The sequence below is a fragment of the Eurypyga helias genome, unplaced genomic scaffold (assembly GCF_000690775.1).
Source record: "Eurypyga helias isolate BGI_N326 unplaced genomic scaffold, ASM69077v1 scaffold28945, whole genome shotgun sequence".
NCBI lineage: Eukaryota > Metazoa > Chordata > Aves > Eurypygiformes > Eurypygidae > Eurypyga > Eurypyga helias.
Window position 1 is genome coordinate 48,307 of NW_010253838.1, and position 19,990 is coordinate 68,296.

The following is a 19,990-nucleotide window of genomic DNA, read 5'->3' on the forward strand; positions in this document are numbered from 1 at the left end:
GAAGCAGCTTTTCATGTGTCTGCCATGTTTATCTTGGGTTGCATTTATTCTCAGTTCTTGAGATTTTAGGCATTTTAATATCGGGACTTTTTTTTTTTTTTTAATAATCCTACTTTTGCTCTTCCCTAGTTTAGCTGCAGGAGGACTATCAGGCTTTAAGAACTGCCTGTCTCATAACCCTTTCTCTTTAAATTATATCCTTTTCCCTGGTACTGCCATAGCTGCTGGTTTTCTGTAGAAGGGCTAAAGAGTTGACTTCAGGAATTATTCAGAACATCCTGAATGGACAGGCTGATACAAACCACATCAGATTCTATTCCAAGCTGCTCCCTTCCAGCAGCAGTGTAAGGATTTCAGGAACATCCTGTCAGGCTGGTCGTGCGTCGGTGGTGAGATTCCTTTCTCCAAGGGGAAAAATTATGTAGAAAATGGTGAACTCCATTGGGAAGGAAGGAAAGAAAATAGGTCTTCTAAAAGATCAGCTACCCTTTGTCATTCTAAGTCTGTTGAGATAACGTGTCTGGATACAGCACACTTCAGTGTATTTGAGGCAATCTTAGGAAAAGCCCTGTGTTATTACTTATGGACGTAGATTCTTCTCCTCGGTTCCCCCACAAAACAGCACTGAGGCATCAGAGGCAAGTGCAGTGCAGTGCAGTGTAGCATGGCACTGTGTAGCCCTCCCTCGATGCCAGGGAAGGAAAGGACCACAGCTGGTTCAACCTCTGTAGTAAAAGTTGGCTCAGCAGGTGCCTATGTGTCTGAAATCCCAGTGCGCTCAGACACTTCCCTGGGACAGCATGTGAGCTTAGGTTCTTGTTGCACCATATTTCTCTCTGCTGTGACTCACAAAGCAACATGAGCTTCAGAATATCCATGGTTCTTCCACTAGCTTCTGAGATATCTTAGTTGTTCTCTGTCACTCCATAAATAATAAATTGGTCGTTTATTATCCTCAGAGAACAGATATGCCTGAGTTTAGTTCATATGGGAGATTTGGGACTCATAACAGTCTAGATACACAGCTGATTCTAGTCGTATATACTGCGGTCTCCTTCATGGGTTCATTTCATTTTCCTTCCCATATGTAGGAAATAGGATACTGGACTGGATAGGCTTTGATTTGGTCTGTGTTTCATTTGGGGGAAATGTCTGTATTTTATCTATATCACACTTCTCATGTGTTTTCAAAGTACGTATTTGCAACAGGAAAAGTTCTTTATTGTGTCCTTACCAGAAAGCCCCACACAGTAATGTTCGTAATACTGCTCAACATATGTATCTTCTGTTGATTCTAGCATTGAGCCAGGTGCAGTGTTATTGTCCTGACAGAATTTTTATAATGGGAAGGTTATATTCTCTTCAGTGTTCTTCTAGCTTCTTTCTTTGATTGAGGTTTTTATTCATCTCTTAACTCAAAAACACACTCAGTGTCACAATATACAATATACTGGAAACAGAGTTCCTTTATTCAAACAGCAGAGAACAAGAGTCCCATGGCAATGCTTCCCATACTTCTCTGGGACTGGTATATAAACATGACAGAACAGTGGTTTTGCTCGAGCAAATGTCTTGGCTGAGCGGGGAATGTGGGATATAATGAGAACTAATCCCATCAAGCAGGATTTGTTTTGCATTAGGAGGTGAGTTTTCTTAGGCTCTATCATATTTGGAAAGGTCTTTCATGGAGGTGCTCTATTCCAGAGGTATAACTCACAGATGGAAGGAAATTCCTTCTCTACAATTATGCCAACTTGGCAAATCACTTCTCGTGTGTTTCGCCATGTGAAAGTGGAAAGTAAGAAATCTGTTGGGTTTTGAGTTTTTGGTTTTTTTTTTTCCTAGAACCTATCTAACTACTGAAGGTCTTGAAACCTTGAAGTCATGACAGAGTTTAAAGACACAAAGTTTCTGGGCACTTGTACCTCTGTAAGTTGATTCATGAGTTCAGCATTTCTGAACATGGAGCTGCTGGCCTCCAAGGAGAACTAGCTCACTCCAGCAGCTAGCAACAAGAAATAAACTGCATTCTTCAGTGGAAATCTGTTTTTATTAAGTTGGCACCAGGAATATCTCTGAATTTCTTGCCTCTGACTGCAGGCATCAAGTCAGCTGCCATTCAGGCTGGTGCAGGGCATGAATGAGAAACTGGGTTTTAAAATTGCTTCAGGTACCTTTATGCTAAAAAATTCTCTAAGCAGTACTAACAGAGTTCTGCCCTTATTGCTTTACAGAAAGACTGATACCTTTTAGAAGTTTAAGCAATAATGATTTACTTTGTAGCTTCTCAGCACCTCTTGTTGTGGATTTTGGGGCTACCACAGATTTTTGGTTGTAAATCCCTGAAAAACCCACAAATTAAAGTTGCAATTCCACCTCTGGGATCTGATGACATTGACAAATCACTTGAGCTTTGCTGACATGGCTTACGTCACAAGAGTCCTCTTACTGGAATTACAGCCTTCGTTTGTAGAGTTTGGGGAACATCCTATTACTCATTAAATTAACGTTTATTTATTACTAGTCAGCCCCAGTTTGCACCATGGCAGTGATAATCCAAGCAATAAGTAATGGCAATAAGCAGATTGAAATATGGGCAGTTTTACCATCTTATGCTTTCCTTTATGCCATCCTGCTCTCTTTAGACAGAGCAGTTCTGCCTTGTGTTTGGACTCCCCTTTGTCATTGCCACCGTAACTAATGAACACAATGAGCATCTTTTCTGATAGTTACTGCCATTGTTCCCTGCAAAATCTCTCCCCTAGGATCTGTCCACTCAGTGGAACTGGGTAGAGAGTTCATAATAAATGAATAGGAAAAGGTGTAAAATCAACGTTTCTTCAGGTTTCTGTCAATATAAATATATTGACTTCATAATCTACTATGATTTAGTCATATACTGCGTGAAAAGTGCTAGGGTATGAGATGTAACCATAAATCTTTTTAAAGTAGCATGATGAAGCAGTGACAGAATGATCACAGCAAGTATGTGTTACTTGTAACCGTGCTATAAAGATGTTACACCATTCTCAAGGAAAAGAAATCCCGAGATAGAAGGAGCATTATACAGTGCCAAACACGAGCTGATCGCAGTTTTCCTCGGTCGGTATCAAAGCTGAGGTCAACAGCTCAAACCACCTGTCAATTAAAAAATCCCATTGGCAGCCTTCATGTTTGGAGGAATCTCATAAAGCTGCTACCTGTGGTTTGAAAGCTGCGTTCAGGATTTTGTTGGTGCACGTGCTTACAGAATAAGTGGTTAACCGCTTAATAACTACTCTGATAGGAGACAGGGGCAGCAACAAAAGAGGAATTGTCATCTTTTGTACGTGTCCTTGCATGAGTGTGCCTCCTGGCACCCCTATCTCTTCATCAGAGACCGCAGGGATAGTGGAGATACTTACTTTGTTTCTGTTGCCAGACTGGCTCAAGAAAGCCATTAGCTCATCTTTAATATAGAGGTTAATGCTAAACATTATTTTTCCATCTTAATCTAAATGCCTCTACAAATTAGATAAAGACCTGGGACTCCTAAGAGTTTTCTTAAAGGTCATCACATTGTTCAAATTTTAGCCTACTTTCATGAGGTAAATGCAAATGGTTTTCTATAGGGTGACATCCAGCTTTGATTGCAGAGCTAAGTAATATTTGGCATACTTCTGCATTATTGAAATCTTAAAATATTATCCTTAATGTGAAACAGTCTTTGAATATATTATACATATATCTATGTTTATAAAAACACAACACAAGAAATATAAATATAGGTTTGCAAAGAACCCAAAGTGCACAGGGTGATAGCTCTACTGTTAAAAGTTTGATTCAGAAACCTTTTTTAAAAAGGTCTGACTCTGTTTTCCAAACACACTAGCGTGGCATTGGAATAATTTGATTGAAACTAGGGGATTTAAACGGTATACTATTGATACAAATGGAAACATCATTGAATCCAGTACACTAATTCTTATGCTGTTGTTCTGCAAAATCCATCATTTATGAAAGAAATCCAAGAATCTTTAAAATAAAAAAATCACCTAGGTGGGATTTAACATGATCTGAGTTGGCCCTGCTTTAAGCCAAGGGCTGAAGCAAGTAAGGTCCAGAGGTCCCTTCCAACCTAAATTGTGCTATGGTCCTGTGAGTTCTAATCCTATAGGAATTAGGTTCCCAGGTGCCATTTCCTGCTCTTCTGAAAATCCAGCCTTGGTCATCTTCGGAGGGCTGTGTTGGTGGCTAAAGAGTAGAGCCGACTGAATTAAAAACTGAAGCTTATACAATGGGAATTCCATCTTCTCACAACAAATATGATATAGGCCAAAGATGGAGTGTACTCATGACTTTCTCTAATAAGTCCCTTATGTATTTCCTGTGAAGGAATTGTGTGGATGGAGGCATGTGCACGTGTGAGAAAAGAGGTAAGTTCTTACGGATGGCTGCTATATGGCTATACCAGGAGGGCTAAACATGCCAGAAGGATCTGATAATGCCTTCAGCAGAGACAGGTGATTTGAATGATTTGTCAGAATACCAAATTATGAGTGAGCTTCTGACTCTGTTAAAAAGAAAGTTACTTAATGGACTTTTAGGTCTCTCTAAGATTGTGGAAGAATCTGTTTTCACTATAAACATTGCAGAGAAATGTTTTTGCATAGAAATGCCTCTTATTTGTTTTATTTTCATCTCTGTATCAATCTCTGTTGTAAAAGCTGCCCTCCTTCCAGTACTCACCACCCCTAAAACATTCTAGATTTGTTGAAATAGGAGTTCAAGGAACCAGGAACAGTTCTTTATTGAGCAGCAGGAGTGTGATACCAGAAGATACTTAATCCACTTACAGTGGTTGTTAATTTGTATAAGGTTTTTATACTTGTTTAAGATACCTTGGGAACTTGTCGTCTTTTCTTAACCACATTTGATAAAGAGGAATACAGTGGATAAAGTATCACTGCTGTGAAGTACTGCCTTCTGAGAACACCAGAGCTCCAAGATGCAATTTCATTTGCCAGCTGGGAGGGAGGGGTGGATTTTTGGTGATATCAATTAAATATTATGTGCATATAGCTTGTTATGGTTGATTTCTGCTATAAAATGTATCTTCATGAGCGAAGAGACAAGGGGATACTGCTTTGAATTGCTCTGCCTTGTCTTTGAAGTAAAGATAAATGTTATAACAGAAATCAGCACTCTCATAGTCTTCATTTATACAACATGGGTGGTTAATTGCCTCTGAGCAATCCTGTTGTTACTGAGTTCATGGCTGTTGAGATATGAAGCTTTGAAATAAAATTACCTTCTTAATGTCATCAGCATTTTGACTGGCAGCCCGTTTTGCCCATCTTTAATACCCCTGTTCTATAAACAGCATACAGGAGTATAATAGCTGAACGGCAGATAGAGCATCAATCTTCGCTTGCTCGGGGATAACTTGTCAACGTGTCCATGACTTACTGCCCACGTGTTCTGATGGCATTCCTAACTCTCTCAGATAAACATCCCATCTAAACCTAGGCTATTAGATGGCCACCTTATCTCTGTAACTGACCTTCTACAAACTAGAAAATTACCAGGTTATATGTTCCTAGTTGATTTTTCTCAGTCTCAGCTAGAGGCATGTCATTGTTCTGATCAATAGTGTAGCCAGTCACTAGCAATTTCTGTATTAGTACTGTCGCAATTTAGAAGTTTGCCACAGTTTGAGTTGCAGCTACTTAAACAGAAAAATAAAAATACATATCACTCAGGAAAAACATGGAATTTTCCTATTTTCTTTTTAATTCCCTACTTTATTTTTTACCAATTTCCATTCAAAGTTATTTCCTTGGAAACAATTCACTCTTCTGTTCTGGCATACATAAAACTGGTAGCAGGCATTGTCCAAGTATAATTTAATTGTGATCCATTCTGAACGAATCGTTTAATTGCTACCATTCTCTTGATTTCTAACTGCTCATCTTATTTTTATTACATATGTATTTTTAATCAGCATGTAGTATATATTGTACATATAGTACATATAGTATTGCCTTGAATACAGTAATTCACATTTTCACCTATACAATTTAAAAGCAATACAGAAAAATACATGGTAGAATTAATGTAAGGCAAAAACATTAGTACATTTGCTGTCATTTTTTAAGTAACATGTAGTAGCGAGAGATCCATTTAAAAGGATCAGTGTATGGAATTAAAAACCCTCAGAAGTTTCTAATTAGACTGAAGCAGGACCTGATCCTTCTAGCTATTGTGTCTCTTTCTCTGTCAGTGACACTGTCAGTGTTAAGGGAGCCTCAGTACACAGCAAGAGGATTAATATTTTGCAAAATTGGGTCTTAAAAGTCCTAATTTAGCCTCACCATATATTCAGTGACATTCTGGACAGGCTTTGTGAGAAGTAAACGTCAAATAGGTTGTGTACATTTTGAAAAACAAATCTACTGTGTTAAAAATAGCTCTTCAAAACCAATTATAAAGTTCCAATTCTTGCTGTAATAGCTATGGGACAATTACAAATTGACTTAACGCCTCAAAGCAAATCATCACCATTTAAAATATTTTGTCATGCCTACTATCCCTATCCTCATAACATTTCATTTTATGTTAATGTGTCATGTGTTAGCAAATCATGTAATGATAAAGAAAATGTTCATGTGGAAGGTTAGAAATTACTTTAATGAGTTATTATTACCTTGCTCGCAGACTCCTGGTAATATTTTTGTGTTATTTTAATGTATTCTGAGTAGAGACAGAGGCACTAGTCAGATTGGATCATCAAGAACATTCCCCTGGGAATCAGGGCAGGATATAGTCCCTTAAGAAACGATGTGTCAGATTAAGCTGATGCTGTATTTGCAGGAGATACAACAACACACAATGAAATATAAAAAACACACTGAAATATGTTATCTATCTCATGTCGAATATGGCTTGGTGCAGGGCTGTGGAGGTGGACACAGTGACCACAGCGGTGCTTCTCAGGCCGTGGTGTAGCCAGCAGGATCCTCACTCACTTGCAGCTGCCTCTGTTCTGTAACAGGATGGTAACGTCTCCCATCATTTGTTTGCTTCCCCCCCACTGAAACGGGCTTGTACTTGAAGTGGGAAGCTGGCAAGGTTGCAATGAATAAGAAATAGATGAAAAAACATGGTCCAGTTGAAAGCAGTGGCAGTAGCCGTGCTTGTAGGTTGGTTTGACACTGCTCTTTGACGGCTTACAGGGACATTACTGCTACTGGTGATCAGCAGGTGATTAGTATCATTCCAGGACTGTAACAGATACTTAAAGAGGCAAAAGGTATTAAATGCCACTGTGTTAAAATAGGAGTGTTATGAATATAATGCTAGGGTAGGCTATTTCGGCCCACAAAAGTTAAGAAATTCGTAGGCTGTCTAGCTGCCGTATTCCCACTGTGTCGGGTGTTGCTCTTTGATTCTTGTGGAGTACTGCCGGCTTGATGGTGTGGAAGTATAGCTGCAAATAAAACCTTACCGAGAGATGGTCCCTCTGCAAACACAACTCCAAATCTCCAAGCTTTTGTGCACGCCAGTCTCAACTAAGAAGTTACACTCATGTAGCCTTTTTTGTACTATTTGCTAAAAACTAAACAGAGGATAGTAATTCCATATGGATAGTATTCCATTTTGTTATGCTTAGAACTTCACTATTTCTACATTAAATCAGTGAATTTCTCGTCCTCTTATCCCAAGCAGTAGGTGTAGTAATCTGCACCGTTTAATGTCAATGCAACAGATCTGTTTTGAGGCTCAGAAAATTTCCTCAGGTACTAATAAAAGAAAGCTTATTTCATTCTGATCTCTCACAAACAGCTCAGGAGAATTTTAGCTTTTGAACAACTCTTCTAGGAAACTTTCTATGAAATGTTTTTAGGAAAAACAGAGAGAGCCTGGAAAGTAGTTTTTTCAGATAGTTAGAGAAGATGCTTCCAATGAAAATACCTGTATTTGGTTTGGCATATACCGTGCCTTGAATAGTACTTGTATGCTTGGAGGGTTTTTTTTTAAATTAGATGTTTTCCCCTGATCCTGACTTTTGGAGACAAGCCCAAAGCCACCAGATTCTGATCCAAAAGGGAATTTCGCAGTGTTCATCATGTGGACTTAAAAATTAAAAACAGGGAAAACAGGAGGAAGCCATCAGATGTTATAACTTTGTTACCAGCTTCCTCCATCACATCTTTCTTGGAGCGTATTGTAGGCTGAAAGGATTCTTTTCTTGGATAATAAATTGCGCTGGGGAGTTTAATGGAGGTGATATGCAACAGGTTGTAGAGCCCACTGAGGATGATTAACACGGAGGGTGTCCACAGTAGAAGACACTTAAGCCTCTCCTCCAGCTTTGAGCTGTTCCCCCTCAAAAGGTGGGCAGCACTCAGTCACAGCATAAGCCACCATAGGCCAGGGATTGGAAAATTCCCATCAGTCTCAGTAGGATTCAAATCAGGATCTGAGTTTTCTCCATCCATTGCACAGCCTTCAGGACCAAATCACTGTAGAGTTACAAGCACCATTCCTACTTGCACAATGGCATCAAAGAAACAAGGCTGCTAATTTTCCTTAGGGAGAGTCTCGGATGGGCCCAAGCATCTGTGCAAGCCTTGGGGATTGTGATGACACCTTATTCTGTGAGCTGCAGTGAGCTGGCCCAGTAGGTCCAAACGGGGGTAATCACGTATGCAATGCAACGCGATTATTCAGCCTTGAGTAAGTGATTCCTAATGGAATAACAAGGGTGTAGTGGAGTCTTACTTAAGGATTTTTTGTTGTCACATTTTTGCGGGAATCTTTCATTAACATTTTCCACATGCAATGGTTTAAAGCATTAGAATCTGAACTCTTTTTTGCTTTGTGTATTCAACACCTCCTCTCCATTCCAGGAAAAGGCTGCTAAACTGCAAACACTCCTTTCACTTATTCGTAGTTGTCTAGTAACAAAGTTGTATTATTTGCATGTGTCCATAAATGGCTGTATAACCTCAGACTGAGGAAGACATATACCCATCTGAGCGATCCTTACAGAGATTCAATGCATCCAAAATGTGCCTGTAAATATAAAGAAAACAAGAGGGATAGGGACAGCAATACTGATACTAACTGCTTTTCTTGAAAACATGCTTGGTTTAGGATTCAAGCTGGTGATTAGGGCATAATAAGTTTGTGTAAGAGGGCTGTACATAGACAGCGAAATGCATTTAGCACGTGACCATTGTATAAATAAAGTAAATATAGACTTCTGAAACATTTTATTCATGATCTCATGGTTTTGTCATTCTCTGGAAGTGAAAATATTGACATTTACCAGGCTGTTTGTTCCAGCTTTCTGATCTCCTGCAGTTTATTTTTATAACAATCTTATCGATGAGCCTCTTACTCAGCTCTCTAGGTTTAACTGAGTTGAGTCGATTTGTTACCACAGCTTCAAGTAGCTGTTACAGAACAAGCGAGACACCCTAATAAAGCTGTAAACGTGTTTACTCAAACATGGTATTGATTTTACTTGGAGAGGGAGAAGCTAGTGCTTAGCATGGTGTCAGGGAGGATGAATTTAACTGCAGTTTTTCATTGTCATCTGTCATGGTTGTGAAACACTAAGTGAAGCCACAAGAGGATAATTAGAATTGCCAGAAATTTAGCCCCTAAAATCAGTTAACCACTTGAGATTTTTGTAGTTTAATTAGTTTTCATTAAAACTTTCCTCCAGTGGTATAGTCAGGGAGGGTTTTCTAATGTTCTTTTCGGTGAGAGTGAGATTTCAAGGTTGCCACTTGTTAGATATACATCTTAAATGACTGTTTCTCTGCAAGGGTTGGTAACCTTTTTTCTCTCACTTGTAATTAGCCTGGCACCATAGTTCTGTAGAAGCACAGAGCCGTTTCATCTTAAAAAGAGGGGAAGACACTTGTTTGTACACATACACATTTGCAGTGAATAACATACTTGTGCACGTGTGGAATAATTCTTACACTACATTTTGAGAGAGAAAGCGCTGAAGTGGGTGAAGGTTGAAAGACGTGTAGTGTATTTGAAGATGCTTACATTTAATGTCGTATATACTCTGAGTCTAACGTGACAGACCACAGTGCCAAAATACAGGAAAACAGAAGCCAGATCCCACCCTTAATCAAAAGCGTTTCCATTTAGAATAGCCAACATTCGGTTTGATAGCAATGGGCAGGGCCTCTGGCTTACCACAGTTCTTGGCTGTAATACCCACCATCTGCCACAAAATTAAAAAAGGAGAAACCTCAGCATGTTGACGTACGATCGTTCAGTGACTATATTGCAGAATCATCTGATGCCAACATCTTTTACAAAATCTAGGTTGGCTGCTTGGCTCTTGGCACCGGCGTTGCTAACCACCTGATTACGACTGACCAGACTCGTGCTACCACAACATTAACCCACTCCAACAGCACTGAAAGGCATCCAGAAAAGCCTCAGTCATATCAGCGACAAGGCTTTACATTGCTAGGGTAATGTTTCTTGAAAACTGCATCTTCCCACACTGCTGGCCTGGAAAGCTAGTGGGATCACATAAAAATAGATGAGCGTTCGAGCAACTGTGATAAGTGCTGTACACGAACGAGAGCGTGAAAAGGTGCTTGCAACTGTCCTCCGTGGTGGAATAACACCATTTTTAAAAAGGCAGTTCATAAATTAAGCTGTAGAAACTTTAAATACAGAAAAGAGGAGGCAGCTCAGCTGTTCATGATCCTTTCTGTGGCTGGGACAGTTTTGCTGGTGAATGGCCTGGCAAGCATGGATTATATTACATGCTTCAGGGTTCAGCTGGAAGAGGAGGATTGTCTGGGAGCATCACATAGAAAAAGGTTTTGAGGTGCTCTGACTCAGGGTCAGTTTATAATTAATGCATTTGTTAATTGCTTTTTTCCTGCCTTTCTCGCTTGCATTAAAAATATATAAATAAATAAATGCAAGCAAACAACAAACAAAAAACCACATTAATTTTGCCTTGGGCATTTTATAAAGGTTGGAAGTGTGAGAGAAACTGCAGAAAGACGAGTAGTGGGGGAGCGGGGTGTCGGAGGCTATAAATGGATTTCCAGCCAGCATTAGTAATTAACAGTCATTAAAATTAATTGTCAAGTGTACAATTTGAAATGAAACATTTGGCTTCAGTATGAGCTGTTTTTAAGTGTTGTTAAACCATTACTGAAGCAGACCAGAACTGTTTTAAAATCTCTGCTATTGGACTCCCACATTCCTATCCAAATGCACTAGCGTGAGGCGTTCATTCAGAATTGCCACTCTTAATCTGGAAACAAAACTTTCAAAGAAATCACTGATTTTGGTGAAAGTACCTCTGAAATGTCTATTTTGCTGGCCACAAGAAAATGAACTTTGTTGTCCTTTAATGATTTTTAAGTGCTACTCATCTCTCAGAAGTAGCAGAGTAAAGACAACACCTTTTGTGTCAGTCAATGTACTGTCTTGCTGTGTCTTTTCAGACCTATATTGACATCCCCAAGGAGGATTGAGCTGGTTTCAGTGAGACCCCTCGGTTTGGGCCTGGTTGTGCAGGCTCAAGCACCACTTCTGGTACTTGGCTTACGGAACTTTTCACTGGGTGGTGAGCACAAAAAGGAAGAAAGCAAGCAACTTGACTTTTCCACCCCTCATTCTGTTTGCAGACCTAACAATTACAAACATTGTCTTGGAGCATATGTAGTAAGGAAGCTGGAGATAATGAAGATTAACTCTCAATTATTTCGGGCACACTTTTCAGAGCAAAGTGATTTTGGAGGCGCTTTTCTCTGCTTAGCAGAAAAGAATTAATTTGGGGCCAAAAATAGCTATTGGTGTCTCATAATCACTGCTATCATCTGGGAACGCAAACATATTTTGTACCACTCTGGGCTTTAAAGCAGCCTTTGAAGGAAAGTTGGTTTTGCTTTTTAGGAAGATGCTGAAGAAGTGGGATGAATTGGACACAGTTCCAATAAGTCCTTATCATGACTAGGTACAAGGTGGTTACTTGGCTGTCCATGCCTGTGAGGGACGAAAGACATCCCAGTCTACTCTGAAGGCTTACCGGCACAGCTGGTTACAGCAGGGTGGCCACTCGACATCCTGCAACTGCCATTTCTCTTCCTCCGTAAACGATAAACGCTTTGGTTGTCAGGGCAGGAGGCAGACAAGCGGGAAACCCTTGAGTTTGGTTCTTGCCGTCGTGTTCCAGTGTGAAGAAGGTGGCACGCGATGCATGTAACACCATCCACAGCTCCAGCAGTGTAGAAATGCTGGTGCAGAACAGCTGCACTTAGAAGATGGTAGACAATACTGCCAGAAGTTGGTAGACAATACTGCCAGAAGTTGTTTTGGTAAAATATTTGAAGGGAGGTTGTCTTCTGTAGCCAAAATACACGACTGCTTTCTGCACTCCCAGTGATAGCCAGGAACTAGTTCAGGCCGCAGCAGAAGTTAAAATAGTTGCTGAGCTACTTCAATATGCACTGGCATGATCCAGTTCTGTGATCCCAGGGCCGTGATGCAGGATCAGAGTTCAATCCTGCCCTTTCTATCTGTGAAACTGTAGGAGGAGTGTGAAGTAGGACTGAAGCCATGTTTAGTTATCTTCTTGTATTTCCAGTCATGGCACCTTAAAGAGATTACAGCCTTCAACTGCTTATCATCTTCCTCCACCGCCCTGCTCGCTGGTAGGGCTGTTGGAGTACTCACTAACTCAGTGTAAATCAGATGGGTTAGCAAAGATCTGCTCTTCAACAGCTCACTGTTTGAACTGATCTGGCTCATTTTGACAGAGCATCAGGTTATACAAGCAGCAAAGAAGGATGGTGGAAAACAGATGGGGCAGTAATTTCTTCAGCTGAACCTTGAAGGTCTGAATCCATGCCCTGAGAGTATGACTCACGGGGTTTGCATCACAGTACCTTACACGCTGGAGGAGGCAAACTCTGCATTATATTCTGACCATCTTGCTTTTTACTGCATTAACTAAAAAGAACATTCTGCAGCTAAGGCAGCCAACCTGATAGAGCTCTTTCTCTGCTCAAACAGCAGCGCTTTCTGGTGTTCCCTCAGGGTCTGCTTTGCCAACTGCCTAGTCTTAGTATGTGATGTAGGTCTATGTTTGTGATATGTGTGTTTGTATTGTCATTCGATGCGATACTGTGTCAGATACTGCTCTTTCTATTTCATCTATGAAATACATACCTTTTAAGAGAAGCTCAACAGACAAGAGAATGGTTTGAGGGCAAACTCCCCACTGCAGTTTCTACATATCTCATTTATGACAGCTGTACTTAAAGTCATTTCTCCATCACTCTCAAATCACAGAGATCTCTCGTTTCTATCCTCAATTAGAACAGGATGTTTTTTCAGCTGATTCTGCTTTCGCGTAGATCAAAATAAATAAGGAGCTTCACTGAAGGCAAAAGATACACACTAGCTTGAAACTACAGTGAGCCTGGGAGGTGATGACAGTCTCAGTCTAGCTGATATTGAAAAATAATTCATGTTTTATGGTCCTGTGCTCCTTGGATTTTCTCATCTCCATATACGTTTGATGCCTTGATCATAAACATAGAGGACAGTTGTTCTTTCTTGTAAAAAGCCCCCTCTGAATTCACGCTCTGCACAAAACCTAGCCTCATGTTCGCCTTTGGAGGCCTGCCCAGTGCATCTTCGACACTTACTGAGTCAGAAATGGACTGTCTTAACAGCCTCATTTTACATACGCTTACAACTTGCTCTCAAGTTTTAACCACCCAGAAGCACACTGGCAAGCTCCTGCCTCCCAGGCAGTTTAAATTTAATGATTGACATTCTCCACATATCCAAGAAAGTTTCTCCTAAGAATGCATGTTAATTTAATGGAGAGCAGACCATTTTCATCTCGTTATTCCAGAATGGTCTGATTTCTGCCAGGCACGCGGTTTAGATTCCTCAACTGTTACCCAGCTATTACAGCTGGACCATCCTGCCACAGTTGTTGTGTCTGTCATCCCCCGGCTGCCATCAGTGAGTGCACTCACAGCACCACCTCTTCCCGCTGCAGATTTTCATCTTTGCATACGGGAAACTCCTGTCCTCACCACTTGTGCTTATGGGCTTAACTTTTGTTGGTGAAGCAGTCATTTTTCCCCAGCTCGTGTCAGTCGATACCTGTGAAATTCTAGCCAACGAGTGGTTCTCTACAAAGGTATTGGTGTCAGAAACACACACGTTTTATCCCAGTTGTCAACTAAAACACTTACTTCCTATGGTCTCCCTATTCCAATGACAAGTGTTTGATTTATAGATTTAGCAGTTTCAAACTCTTCACTTGGTGCAGTTTAGAGAAAACTGTACGTCACCTAGGCATCTGTTCACTATGGGTCATGACCAAGAAGCCAAGCTAGATCTTGGTAATTCATTAATTCCGGGTCTTTTGCTTACCAGTATCATCCTTTGTGAATCTAACCTTATTTGTCAGGTTTTACATTATTTTTCATCTTCAAGGAGCAGACTTTATTGCGTAGGATAAAATATTTTTATCGAGCTCTAAAAATATGCTCTGATGTGCCACGAAAGGAAATGCCTAGAAAAGGAGCACAGGTTAAATGAGAGCATCACAATGTGATTGTCAGTCTTTGTTCCAACGGTAACCGGCTGACCAGAGAAGTGTATTTGAAAGCAAGCCAGCAAAACATATCATCTTGGAATCAAAATCTGTAATATGTCAGAAACGGGTACCTATGAGCTACATAGTACTTATGAGAGACATGGTTTCAAGACTAGATTTGTACCGTCAAGGCCCAAGGCCCGTCAGAGCGTGACATGGGAACTTGAAATGGTGGATGAAAGCTTTGAAAGGAACATGTTTCAGCTTGCTAGAATTGTGATTTTCCTGGGCAAGTCTCACTTTCCTTCTTTGACTGGATGAGGAAGAGAGATACATCTGAAACATATTAAAACAGCATAAAAGTGAATAAAATATTACCTCTAGAATGACAGAGTAGAGTTTTAAATTATAAGATACTAAGTTTACTTTTCACATCTTAAAAACCTCTTCCAAATTGGAAATACATATTTCACCTCTGCCATAAGTTCTGTCATGCTTTCGATCACAATAGTTTCAGCCAAGACAAAATGTTTCTGAAATGAGGGACTCAACCATAAAATTTCTGGTGCCACTTGTACTTAACTTTTCCAAGTACATATGAATAATCTCCTTTTTGGGGCTCTTTGCTTATATTCACTTAAAGAGATAACACTTATTTGTTAGTGCCTTTCTCTTTTTCTGAGAAGAGCTTGCAGAGTGACAGTTGTGTGGGGCTGGAGCTGTAGCCAGTATGAACAGAAGGAGCTCGCTTCAGCAGGGAAGAAGACTGCTTCTTTGTTTTTAAAATGGTATTTGAGGAATCGGGAGTTCTCTCTGGAAGAGAGCAAGAACTCTGCTAAAATCATTTTGGGGGCACCAATGAAGATCAGCCTTGATAATCCTTAGTTTACTTGGAGCTACCCAATGGAGACTTCAGGTGGAAATGACAGCAGCAGCACTCCGACTCTGCAGCTCACCCAAGCACAATATTGAATTTAAAGTAGCCAGGCTACCTGTGTGCGTGCAGTTAGGCCAGGATTGCCGTGCTTTGCCCTGTGACAAACTGATACACACAAAAACCCCATTCTAACCGTTTGCTTCCTTCTCTTTCTCCCCGGCTTTGTTCCGTAGGCTTTCTCTCGCAGCTCGTCTACGACCGGCCAGTGACCGAGTGCATCCGGGCTGGACATTACGCAGCCAGCGTAATTATCAAGCGGTCAGGTTGCACCTTCCCAGAGAAGCCTGACTTCCACTGATGCTGGTGGATTGGAGGGATCAAGAGTAACCCCCATGTTGCCATGGGATTGCTGCCTAAGTTTTTCCTCCTTCCCTTTCCTCACCTTTCCAATTACCTGCATCAACGCTTCTGTACTTCTGTTCATTGTATTCTAAACAGCATTTATATTTCTGTGGTGTTTTCCTTTTCTTACCACTACAATGTCTCAGTAGTCTTAACTTTTGGAAACAGTGCTAAGTGAAGCTCGTTCTCTCATGCGTCAGGAAAAATTGTTCTACTTACGCAGTTCATCAGGAAGTCCCGTGTAAATGACACTGCTAATTAACACCATTAAAATACTTCTGTTGGATTACCTAGTTTGTATCCAGCGGTGGACAAATCCTGCTCAACTTACATGAAATCAACAGATCTGACTTTGTCACTTAACGATACAATCCAGGAATTGTTCTTTCTACACAGTGGAGTCACACTAGTGTGAGTAAACAGCGGTGTAAACGTCCTGAGAATTTCCTTACATATTTGAGTGTACAAGATCTGGCCATCAGATCCAGCCCAGCTCCCATCAGAGTGAGGAGCTCTTTTGTCGCTAACTTAAGGACCTGGTCCAGAGCTGATGCCGTGCATTCCGTGGTCTGGCACTGATGGGGGCAGCTCTGGGTCTGGCACTCCGTGAGAGCAGGGTCTGGCCACTCTCTGTACAGTCACGTTCAGGTGAGCTGGAAGACAGGTACTTCCAGTGATTTCAGGGCAGATGCATGAGTTGGTGATCAGCGTAAACATACAGATAGATCCAATCTCCTCCCTTTTGACTTTCTAGAGGCTGCATTTAATTGAGGTACACATAGTGAAAATGAGGTACAGAAATATTTATGCAGGATATATTGACAGGATATGCCAAACGGAATCTCTGAAATGCACATTTTTAAACTTTTAATTTACTTTGGATAATTAAGCAATATGGTGGATTTTGTTTGTATTTACAGTATTCAGAGAGGTGATCTGACACTGCATTCATTACTTTGCTATGTAATTTGATACTGATAAATAAAAAATTGTCATACAGTAACTCCTGGTTTTGTATTGGTATGTGTCCGGTTTTCTTCCATGTGTCGTACTGAAATGGGAACAGGAAATGGATGCTGCACCTACAGTACGTGCTAGATCTCAATGTTTTATACGTGACTTGCGGTGCCCAGGTGGGTGTTCAAGGGTGTTCTCAGCAGTAAGGGGGGGAAGGAACGTCAGTTTGGTGTTGAGATGAAAAATCAGTAGCTAGGGTTCCTCAAAGAACAGGAAGTCAGTGCGGGCTTGGCACTTCACTGCATAGCACGCACCAAGGGAGGCACAGAGATTGCATGCTGTTACTGCAGTTAGTGTATCGCAGAGAGCACGGGGAGGAATCCAGGCCAAGTTCCCCATTCCCTTGTCTGCCCAGGATCCAGTCTGATACACTGGACAATAGGCTCTGTCGCCTTAGAGATCACCTGGTGGGGAGCGCTGCAAGTGTATCAAGGAGCTTCAAACCGGCCGCTTCTGAAGATCCTCACGGGGCCACGGACCTCTGTCGCCAACAGCACAGGTCACTGCGTTGTAAGTGTTCTTCAGGGACTCGGGCTCACAGTTTCTCTCTGAAAAAGGCCACGTGTACAGGCCTTGTCAGTCTGTGGACCTACTTACAAACAGCTTTGTGCAAATAAGACTTGTCTGGTTTCTTCATAGGGCTACTCTCAAAACAACTTTGGTCTTGCCATTTCTCACGTGCCGGTGCAGGAGAGAGGAAGAGGAATGGAGGGAAAAGAGCAGTGCAAACAGAAGTGAAAGAGGCTGCAGTGTGCGTGGTTCTCGGGCTTCGTGGGTTGATGAGAAGAATGTTATTTGTTACATTTCATGGTTATTTTTCAGTTCTTTAACTTGATGTATCCATGCGATGTATTTTAATCAAGAAAAGCTGACAGGCCAAGGAAGGATGTGTTGCAGTCCCTGCTTTTAATGTCACCTATGCCACAGCACACCTACTGCATGAATTTGACTGTCGGTAAGGAAAAACCCAATGGTCTAGAGGTTAAATTTGCTGTTCCCTTTGCTCTGCATCCCTGATACTTCCCATTCCTTTTGAAACAACTTTACTAATGTTCTGCCCAGATAATTATGGTCCATTTAAACGAGAATATAAATATGTAAACATTCTTTACCATAACAATGAAACAACAAGACAGCATAACTATGGTAAAGGAAGAGAGGATATGTAAAGGAAGGTAGTATTAAGATAGCAGGGGGTCCTTCCTTCCTTCCATCCTCCCTCCCTCCCTCCCTCTTTCTCTTTCTTTTTTCTTTCTTTTGGCAATTCCTTGTTTTCAATTCAGGATGCAAGAGAGTCAAGTCAGAGGTTCTCTTCTGAGCTTTCCCACTGATGTGCTCGGTGAGCTTGGGCTCCTGACATTTGGCTCTGAGTGTCAGCTACAAAGCATAATTTGAAGCCAGTGGGAGCAGCTGAGGAATAAAGTACTACCCAATTCATGGAAGGGCATCAGAGTCTGACCTGCTCTATTTAGCCATTCATTATTTCTCCAATATCTGTCAATGGATATTCTTGGATGATATATGGGTACTTAGAAACTCATTGCCAAATCATGCTAAATAATTTCAGTTTGTGCTGTCAAACTGCCTGGCGATTTCATTCTGGATTCTTTTCAGGATCTGTATTTCTTTCCTGCTTCTCACTGATGAAGGGGGTTTTTATCTATATAATGGATAATAGTGCCATCCTCTCTCACAAATACTTGTCCTCTTTCTTTGGTCCTCCACCAGTTTATTCCGCACAGAGGCATGTTAGAAAACTGAGCTTCCTGAAAAATGTCATTGAAAGAGTTGTTTGCCAATGACATGTGCCACTGTCTTAAATCCCAGATGGGATAACTGAAGTGAGTCTGTCACTGAGCCCGAGCCATCATTCAAACCCAGAGTCCTTACCTGGGTTACTTTCAGGAAAACAAATACTGCAAATCCATTTCCCATTAGCCACCAGCCCTCACTCAGATAACACTCTTCCCTTTTGCTGGAGTAAGACTGCATCTCCCGTGCCCAGCATCATGCATTTTAGCCTTGGTTTCGTACGCGTAAGTGGGTAGCAATGCCGCCGAGATCAACAGGCCAGGAAGTAGGCCCGGCATCCAGAAAGCCCTATGCTGGATAGATGAGAAATACCAAGAGCTGGGGACGAGGAAATAAAGGTTGTGTTTCCGTTTCTGCAGGTGATCCACTCTGTCGCTTTGTGCAGATCACTTTCCTCTCCCCATCTCTTTTCCCTCTGGAAAGAAGGCGGTAAGCTCCCCTAGATGGTACACGCAAGAGATGACGGCAGTAAGAATTCAAGTAGGGCGCTGTCAGCCACATCTCTGCCTGCACTCCTGGCTGGTCTTTTGATTATTTGGATTTTCCCTTTTGTACATCAACTAATTTAAAGCTATCTGTTTATCCTTAAAAATTAGTGCTAGCTGTTACTACTTGTTTGAGGGCTAAGGCAGGGAAGGCAAAGGAGGGGAAAGGGAAGGGAAGGAAAAAAGCTTTACTTGTAAAATGAAGTCAAATATGCTACATGAAAATGACAATGGAAATGCACACTGTTTTAAGATGACAAGTCTGTGAACAATCTTTAATTTAAAGGGTCTTAGCCACAGTTTTCATAAAGAAATGTTAATTAAAAGTGTGATGACATGTTTGGGATTTAAAGGAAATCATTCTGCAAAGGATTTATAGCAATCACAGCTCCAGAGCATTAGGATTACAGATCCTTGTGCTGTTCCTTTTCAGCGATCATGTGATTGGCCTGCTGTTAAATATAGCTCCCATTTAGTGAATTGAGACAGGCATGGGAAAGGTAGGGATGGTTTCCCTTTAACCGGCGGGATTTCAGAGGTGTTGGAGATTATACAATTCATTAGTTTTTACATAAGATCAAAGGGAGAGAGGAAGTCTTAATTTGGGCACCAACTGCTCCTGTCTGAAGGTCTTGCAGATTAAATGAGAAGAGAACATGTGCGGCGGTAACTGCTGGTATTAGAGCGTTAGCCTATTGTTTTATATCTCCCTAACTCATTGTTCTCTTCCCGGAGATAATTCTCACACTTAAGACCTTCAGAGATAGTTATGTCTATTGTGAATAGTTCAGCAACCAA

The 19,990-nt window shown here is 41.1% G+C and overlaps 1 protein-coding gene across 1 annotated transcript in view; it reads left to right on the forward strand.

The window, feature by feature from the left end:
* Positions 1–15,834, forward strand: part of ADK (adenosine kinase) — a gene marked incomplete at its 5' end in the record, with an annotated part of 47,358 nt that extends 31,524 nt beyond the window's left edge. The window contains one exon of the mRNA XM_010152806.1: positions 15,710–15,834. Within this exon, the coding sequence (XP_010151108.1) occupies positions 15,710–15,834 (125 nt within the window). The remainder of the gene's footprint in view (positions 1–15,709) is intronic.
* Positions 15,835–19,990: the final 4,156 nt, after the last annotated feature.